Source organism: Neoarius graeffei, chromosome 3, assembly GCF_027579695.1.
Source record: "Neoarius graeffei isolate fNeoGra1 chromosome 3, fNeoGra1.pri, whole genome shotgun sequence".
NCBI lineage: Eukaryota > Metazoa > Chordata > Actinopteri > Siluriformes > Ariidae > Neoarius > Neoarius graeffei.
Genome location: NC_083571.1, coordinates 94871053 through 94880185, shown reverse-complemented (window position 1 = coordinate 94880185; position 9133 = coordinate 94871053). Strand labels below are relative to the sequence as shown.

Genomic DNA, 9133 nt, shown 5'->3' with positions numbered 1-9133 from the left:
GGCCAGGACAGCTTGACATCATTGATGGAACAATGAATTCTGAATTATACCAGCGAATTCTAAAGGAAAATGTCAGCACATCTGTCCATGAACTGAATCTCAAGAGAAGGTGGGTCATGCAGCAAGACAACGACACGAAGCACACATGTCGTTCTACCAAAGAATGGTTAAAGAAGAATAAAGTTGATGTTTTGGAATGGCCAAGTCAAAGTCCTGACCTTAATCCAGTCGAAATGTTGTGGAAGGACCTGAAGCGAGCAGTGCATGTGAGGAAACCCACCAACATCCCACAGTTGAAGCTGTTCTGTACAGAGGAATGGGCTAAAATTCCTTCAAGCTGGTGTACAGGACTGATCAACAGTTACCGGAAATGTTTAGTTGCAGTTATTGCTGCACAAGGGGGTCACACCAGATACTAAAAGCAAAGGTTCACATACTTTTGCCACTCATAGATATGTAATATTGGATCATTTTCCTCAATAAATAAATGACCAAGTATAATATTTTTGTCTCATTTGTTTAACTGGGTTCTCTTTATCTACTTTTAGGACTTGTGTGAAAATCTGATGATATTTTAGGTCACATTTATGCATAAATGTAGAAAATTCTAAAGGGTTCACAAACTTTCAAGCACCACTGTAAGCATATATCACAATGACCAAATTTCAGAGGGAACTAAATTTCTAAATTTTAAACATTGACATTCTTTGTTCTATATATTTCAGAATTCTAAAACCTTGTGTTTATTTACAATTTTATATTTAAAAGAATCCAGGATTTTCGATGTGGTCTCAGACTGTTGTACTCCACTGCATATATCTTACAACAGTTCAGAGGCCATTGAGCAGCTGTTGCAGAAGATTGATTTAGTCTACATAATATCTTACATAAGCTCAATGTCATGAGGTTGTAAATCCATCCATCCATTTTGGCATATCACTGCAGTGACATGGCCGCTCTGATGGCTTCAGCCATCAAAGTCTCTAGGGAGCATTACAGGAGTGGTTTCCTGTTGCCTTCTACTGGATTATTATAGAGGTTTTCTCCTCTCAGCCATTCACACACATACATTCACACCTATGGACAATTTAGAGCCACCAATTAACCTAACCTGCATGTCTTTGGACTGTGGGAGAAACCAGAGCACCCGGAGGAAACCCACGCAGATACAAGGAGAACATGCAAACTCCATACAGAACGGCCACTACCACTACACCACTGTGCCGCCGAGGTTGAAAATATTATGGCCAAAATGGACCGTGAAGCCTTTCATCTGGTGGGCTGTGAATGGAGAAAATAACTGATTTACCTCATTCTCTTGGTCTGACCCAAAACTTTTCATGCCATTATATTACCCTGTCCAGACTCTTTGGCAGGATATTACACTCTTATTGATCAGAAAAGTGGAGACAAAGTCAAAGTCAAAGGCTTCGCAGCTCACTATTTGTTTTAACAGATCCATGCTATAGCCTACTGTGATATTGACTTAGTGGGGGCAGCATATACCGTATGGGAAGAAGAAGCTCGTGGTAGTTAAGAGATTTGTTTTAAACCAGTTAGTAGATTAGTTGCTATGAGACCATGAGGGTTGTAGCCACGAGGGTTTGATCTAGATTAAAGTAAGACTGTTGGTTAAAGCAACTTTAATTTGTGGTTATTTAATCTCATTCCACTTCAGTAAGGGTTAAAAGGCTGTACCTGCATGGGTTATCCCCTGCAGAATGTGACTGTATCTCTCTGGAGAGAAGATTAGTGGGAAACAGACTGTAAGGTTCAATGCACACAATGTAATACAGTGTCGTTTCCTTTTGTATTCTCTTTACATTTATATTCTTGTGCAGTTTTTGTTGGCCAGAAATTGTATTTGTTTGTGCTCAACCTAGAATTGTCTTCCTTCTGTTTCTTACAAGCATAAAGAATAAGATTTCTAAAATAGCACTTGTATTATGGCTTGGAACACATCCATCCATCCATTATCTGTAGCCACTGATCCTGTTCCACAGGGTCACAGGCAAGCTGGAGCCTATCCCAGCTGACTATGGGCGAGAGGCAGGGTACACCCTGGACAAGTCACCAGGTTATCGCAGGGCTGACACAGAGACAAACAACCATTCACACCTACGGTCAATTTAGAGCCACCAATTTGCCTAACCTGCATGTCTTTGGACTGTGGGGGAAATCGGAGCACCCGGAGGAAACCCACACAGACACAAGGAAAACATGCATACTCCACGCAGAAAGGCCCTCGCCGGGCTCAAACCCAGGACCTTCTTGCTGTGAGGCAACAGTGCTAACCACTACACCACCCGCTTGGAACACATCTAATAACGTAATTACCTGTTTCTGCAGTTACTGTAAATGCTATGGTAGATAGAAACATCAGTCATCCCAGCAACACAGTAAACAGTCATTTTCCCAGGTGGTACAATCCATTTGATTCCGTTTCATCCTTAATCCTGGATGAAAAAGATTGCACAAGCGTTCCACTTTGATTTAGAGCTGTGAAGGAGACATTATCTTTATTTTCTTTCTTTGTGTAATAAAATGTCTTGTTCCTAACTTTCAGGGTCAGCACAAGGGGTAAGAGTTTGACACTTGGTGACCTCTAGTAAATAGTTCATCCCTTTTATCCGTCACTGTAGTATGCAGAGATACAATGAGCCCCCGAACATGAACCTGAGTCAGACTGGATTGCAGAATTAAATATTAAAAACATACTATTTTAATCTCCTCCAGTTCCTGATGAAGGACGCTTCCCATCGATTGGGCTGTATCAAGAGGGATGGAGGGGAGGAGGCAATCACTGCTCACCCCTTCTTCAGAGACTTGGACTGGGAGAAGCTGAGGAACCGCGAGTTGGAGCCCCCCTTCAAACCTCGAATAGTAAGCCAATCCAGTCAGCACAATCACACCTCTTTACTGTCATCACCAGCATTACTATTTTCATTTATAGTTGTGCTATGCCATAACTTCTTTCAGCTCTATTGGTGGCATTGGTATGCTGCATGCAGCTGACAGGACTGAAATAGTTCACTGGTTTGATTTGTAACCCCTGCCCTGTTTGCAATGTGCTCTGCAGAAATCGTCAGAGGATGTGAACAATTTTGATCCTGATTTCACCCAAGAAGAGCCCACACTCACCCCCATAGAAGAGGCGCTGATCCCCCTGAACCAAGATGACTTCAAAGATTTCTCCTACACAGCACCTGAGCTTCTGCATGTTTAACGCACAAATATGTATATAGTGCTTATTTATACTTCAGGTCAATCATGAACAATCTTTGAACATGCTTAGTCCGGCAAACACTGAAAGTCTTTATTGGAATCTGACAGTGTGAATTTGTGCACAGTTTGATTCCCTGCTGTCCAAACACCCCAAAACATGTCGACCAGATTTTATTTTTGATCCCAACTCTGTCCTGGAATTCTCTTGAAGTGCACATTTTTGTGCTATTATTCTCAATCCCTTTCTTTTAGAACCACAGTTTTGTCTTTCACCTGTTTTAACATGTAATTGAATATGTTAATTATAAATCCCGGAAGGGTGGCATGGTGGTGTAGTGGTTAGCACTGTCGCCTCACAGCAAGAAGGTCCAGGTTCGAGCCCCGTGGCCGGCGAGGGCCTTTCTGTGTGGAGTTTGCATGTTCTCCCCGTGTCCGCGTGGGTTTCCTCCGGGTGCTCCGGTTTCCCCCACAGTCCAAAGACATACAGGTTAGGTTAACTGGTGACTCTAAATTGACCGTAGGTGTGAATGTGAGTGTGAATGGTTGTCTGTGTCTATGTGTCAGCCCTGTGAAGACCTGGCAACTTGTCCAGGGTGTACCCCGCCTTTCGCCTGTAGTCAGCTGGGATAGGCTCCAGCTTGCCTGCGACCCTGTAGAACAGGATAAAGCGGCTAGAGATAATGAGATGAGATAAATCCCAGAATCACCCAAGTCAATTTTGGTATGCTTCTGATAAGCACAAATAATATTCAGCACGGAGTTTCCAAGAATAAGAATCACTGTTTTTTTTCCTTTTTCTTGTTGGAACAAGCCTGAGTCAACACTCAGAGGACTAACAGAAGCGTGTATTATCATGATGTGATTTATAGGAGAGAAAACATCATGATCTAGGATTGTTGCTTGGAAACAGATTAAGCACAAAGATATTGCTCACCACGATTCAATGTAATGGCTATGAATTGCAGAGAATCCTCTGCATGTGCTCATGTGAATGTGTTTTTGTGCTTATATGACATGTTTGTTCAGCTATCAACATGTGAGTCTAGGCTTAAGGGTCTGTTTCACAATCAGGTTATACTTTTCAGGTCCACAATAGTCCAAAAATCAAACCTCAGCTTTTTGCGTTTCTCTGGTGCCAAAAAATATACCTTTTGAGATGGAAATTAACCACACAGAATTCCTAAGCTACAGGTCATGTACTGGGCATGTTACTTGTGGTGAGAAGACAGCATATAGTGTATTTCTAAATTTGATCCACTTTCTTATAGTCCACAAGACTAAGGTATACAATGTGAAAAACTCTTGAAATATATGTCATTTTAAGGACAAATTTCCAAGTACTGTGCAGCAATGTTTGCACACGGTGGTGACTGTAATAACAGCTGACGTGGTGACGATCCTTGTGGTTTTTCTGAGAGGACACTTTTTAACTGACTTGTATTTCAACCACGTGTGAAGCTCCGCTGCTAATGTGTCTTTTATCTGTTTCAAGTCCTGTGTTTTAACTGTGCAACAACATAGTATTCTGCTTCAAAAGAGAAATATTTTCTTTAAAAAATCATTTACAACCTCATCATATGGTGAGTGTTTCCAAGAGTGGACATTTTTGATGGACAAAGGATCCTGTCTGAGGCACTTCATTTCCCAAAAAATGTAACTTCCATTTAAATATCTTTCTGTTGTGAATGGAAGTATACGTCCCAAAGTAAAACCTAGTTAGTGCTAAAAAATGTAGCCAGTAAAATCAAAGTGTAATAATTAAAGTAGAATTAAATGAAATGACCACAAGGTCAAAACTGAGCCTTCATTTGACTCTTACAAATATATTTATAAGAACGTACAAAAGACATTACTGCTGTAGGTAGGGCTGGTGTGTCTATATATACTGGACCAAGTTGCAGGAGTTAGTTGTTGTGATCCAAGAAGACAACCAAGGCACAGTAGTGGTTAGCACTGTCATGGATGTCATGGTTAGGTATTGTGGTTAGCACCGTCACCTCACAGCAAGAAGGTGGTTTGAACCCCATGGTTCAAAACAAGGGGTTTGAACCCCATGGCTGACAGGGGTCTTTCTGTGTGGAGTTTGCATGTTCTCTCCATGTCTGTGTAGGTTTCCTCCAAGTGCTCCAGTTTCCTCCACAGTTCAGAGACATGCAGATTAGGTAAAATGCCCAGCCAATGGGGCTGTACAAGACAATGCATACTTGGTGCTAGTCCCAAGCCTGGATAGATTGGGGAGGGTTGTGTTAGGAAAGGTATCTGGTGTAAAAACTGATGCTAAATTCAATATGCAGAACAGATCTGCTGTGGTGACCCCTAATGGGAGCAGGTAGAAGAAGATTCAAAAAGACAACCAGGATTGTGAAACAGCCCTATGGTAGATTTAATGCAACACTTAATAAAAATCGTCATCTTCTTTCTTTATGTTCGTAAATGTTTTGTACACTTAGTACATGTATACTTAACTGTGCACTTACTGTAAACACCAGAATGGGTACACTTCCTTATTCTGGTCATGATGTTAGCACTATGTCAACTGCAAAAAATACTTCATGAAGACTGCTTATTATAAATTGACTGACAATGTTGACTATTTTATGTACATTTGATTAGCCTTATCAACTGCTCTGAGTGTAAACCAAATAAATCATATTGCCTTTTTTATATTACCTGCGTTCCAATTGTTTATGAACTGACCACTATTTAATGGCGGTTGAAAACTGTGTCCTGTGTTGAAAGAAGTCATATTTGGAGCAAATAACACTCTTAACAGCAGCTCTGACAATAGTTCCAGCATATCAAATCACTGGTTTACATTGACATTCTAGTACCATTTCTGTCATAACAACTCATTCACAGGAACTTATATAGTGGACAACATCTAATTGTTGATATGGTTACCGTAAGCATGCTAACAATTATGGAAGGAGTCTCGAGTGTCAGATTGTACGGTAAAAGCCAGACACTGTAAGAGCCTGCCACTGAAAACTCTTCAGGACAATGAGTTTGCACTTTCCAGTTTCATGGTAACACGATAAGCTGTGTTTTTTGTCTTATTTACATCAAGAAAGAGGAAAAAAAAGAGTATCTGCTGAGGGACCGACTGTTTACAGCTACTATAATGGAAGTGATCATGGGAACTAACTTGTTTTGTAAATGTTCCACAACATAACATGTAAATAGAAGTGGTTGGCTAATTTATCATTCAATAATTAATTAAACATTGGTATCATTGGCAAATTGCTGTGGTATTAGAGGCATAAGACACTTTGGGACATCAAACCCATACTAACCTGACAATCAGAGACTATTTAGGGATAGTAATAAAAGATTTAGCTTTGAGCTCAAAATGCTGGTAGAAGGTGAAGTTCGGACATCCCTACTCATTCCCAGATTTTCTGTATTTTTTTTGGGGGGGGGGGCTTTTTTTCACCTTCATTGGATAGGACAGTGCAGAGACAGGAAATGAGCGGGAGACGGGGAGGGATCGGGAAACGACCCCGGGCCGGGGCTGGAACCGAACCCGGGTCCCCGGACCCACGGCATGGCGCCCCAGCCAGCTGAGCCACGACGCCCCAGATTTTCTGTATTTTGACTATTTTCTACACTGTAAAACCATACTGAAGACATCAAAACCATAAAATAACATGTGGAACATAAATGGAATTATATGGTAAACCAAAAAAGTATTAAAAACAAAATATGTTTCATATTTTAGATTCTTCAAAATAGCCACCGTTTATCTTGATGACGCTTTGCACACTATAGGCATTATCTTAACCAGCTTCATGAAGTAATCACCTAGAATGCTTTTCAGTTAACAGGTGTGCCATGTCAAAAGTTAATTAGTGGAATTTCTTGTCTTCTTAATACGTTTGAAGAAGAAGAAGCTTTCATTTGTCACACGTACACTCAAGCACAGACTTAAGCACGCAGTGAAATTCCTCCTCTGCATTTAACCCATCTGAAGCAGTGAACACACACACATGCACACACAAGTGAGCAATGAGCACACACACATACCCAGAGCAGTGGACAGCTATCCTACAGCGCCCGGGGAGCAGTTGCGGGTTAGCTGCCTTGCTCAAGGGCACTTCAGCCCAACCTCAGGCCATGGCTGCCTCATGTTAACCTAACTGCATGTCTTTGGACTGTGAGGGAAACCGGAGCACCCTGAGGAAACCCACACAGACACGAGGAGAACATGCAAACTCCACACAGAAAGGCCCCTGTCAGCCGCTGGGCTCGAACCCAGAACCATCTTGCTGTGAGGCGACAGTGCTAACCACTACACCATCATAAATAATAAATATACAGTAAATAGCCCTATTCCACAACTGTAGTAATCCATATTATGCCAAGAACCGTTCAACAAAGTAAAGAGAAACGACATCCTTCATTACTTTAAGACACGAAGAGTCTTTTAATTTATAAAAATAAAGAAAAAAAACATTGAAGTAGAAAGTGTAAACTGGTATTGTACAGTATGTAGGGACAAAATGATGACTCATTAGGTACATTACAGTTTTAATTACAGAAGCTTCAGGTCCTAAAGTGATGTCTGGCAGGTACAGGGTACTTGGCATTGTACATCGGGATTTCAAGCAGCAGACACATGACATAATTTACATATTATTATTCATTCATTAGTCCGTTCATTAGTTCATTCATTCATTATACTGCTTATCCATTGCAGGTCGCAGGTGGGCTGGAGCCAATCCCAGCTGACACTGGTGAAAGGCGGGTGAAAGGTCACCAATTTACATATTATTATTATTATTATTATTATTATTATTATTAAAACCTCATTTCCAGAAAAGTTTGAATATTTTCCAACATGCAATGAAATCAAAAATCTGTGATTTGTTAATTCACAGGCGGCACGGTGGTGTAGTGGTTAGCGCTGTCGCCTCACAGCAAGAAGGTCTGGGTTCGAGCCCCGTGGCCGGCGAGGGCCTTTCTGTGCGGAGTTTGCATGTTCTCCCCGTGTCCACGTGGGTTTCCTCCGGGTGCTCCGGTTTCCCCCACAGTCCAAAGACATGCAGGTTAGGTTAACTGGTGACTCTAAATTGACCGTGAGTGTGAATGGTTGTCTGTGTCTATGCATCAGCCCTGTGATGACCTGGCGACTTGTCCAGGGTGTACCCCGCCTTTCGCCCGTAGTCAGCTGGGATAGGCTCCAGCTTGCCTGCGACCCTGTAGAACAGGATAAAGCGGCTAGAGATAATGAGATGAGATGTTAATTCACATGAACCTTTATTTAACTGAGAAAAGTACAAAGAAAAGATTTTCAATAGTTTTACTGACCAACTTAATTGTATTTTGTAAATATAAATGAAATTAGAATTTGATGCCTGCAACACAATAAAAAAAAAAGTTGGAACAGAAGCAAAATAAGACTGAAAAGTTTAGAGGATATTCAAGTAACGCCATTTTGAAAGATTCCACAATAAGCAGGTTACTTGGTAACAGGTGAGGGTTTCATGATTAGTATAAAAGGAGCACCAATGGCTCAGTCTTTGCAAGCAAGGATGAGTCATGGTTCATTCCTTTGTGCCAAAATTCATGAGAGAATTGTTGGTCAACTCAAAAAGAACATTTCTCAGTGCAAGGTTGCAGAAAATTTAGGTCTTTCAAAATCTATAGTCCCTAATATTGTTAAAAATATTCAAGGAATTCTGTGACATCTCAGTGTGTAAAGGGCAATGTTGGAAACCACTGTTGAATGTGCATGACCTTCAATCCCTCAGGCGGCACTGCCGGAGAACTCGTCATGCTAATGTGACAAATATAGTCACATGAGCTGGGGGGTACTTCGGAAAACTGTTGTCACCTTACACAGTCCATTGCTGCATCCAGAAATGCAACCTGAAACTGTATTACACAAGGGGGAAGCTATTCAGCAATT

The 9133-nt window shown here is 41.2% G+C and overlaps 1 protein-coding gene across 3 annotated transcripts in view; it reads left to right on the top strand.

Annotated features, from left to right (window-relative positions):
* The window catches only part of prkchb (protein kinase C, eta, b), a 78036-nt gene extending 72142 nt beyond the window's left edge, over positions 1-5894 (top strand). For all 3 annotated transcript variants that reach the window (XM_060917682.1, XM_060917681.1, XM_060917683.1), the window contains 2 exons: positions 2737-2883; positions 3080-5894. In XM_060917682.1, coding sequence (XP_060773665.1) covers positions 2737-2883; positions 3080-3226 — 294 coding nt within the window. In that variant the 3' untranslated portion in view covers positions 3227-5894. The remainder of the gene's footprint in view (positions 1-2736; positions 2884-3079) is intronic.
* The last annotated feature ends 3239 nt before the right edge of the window (positions 5895-9133 follow it).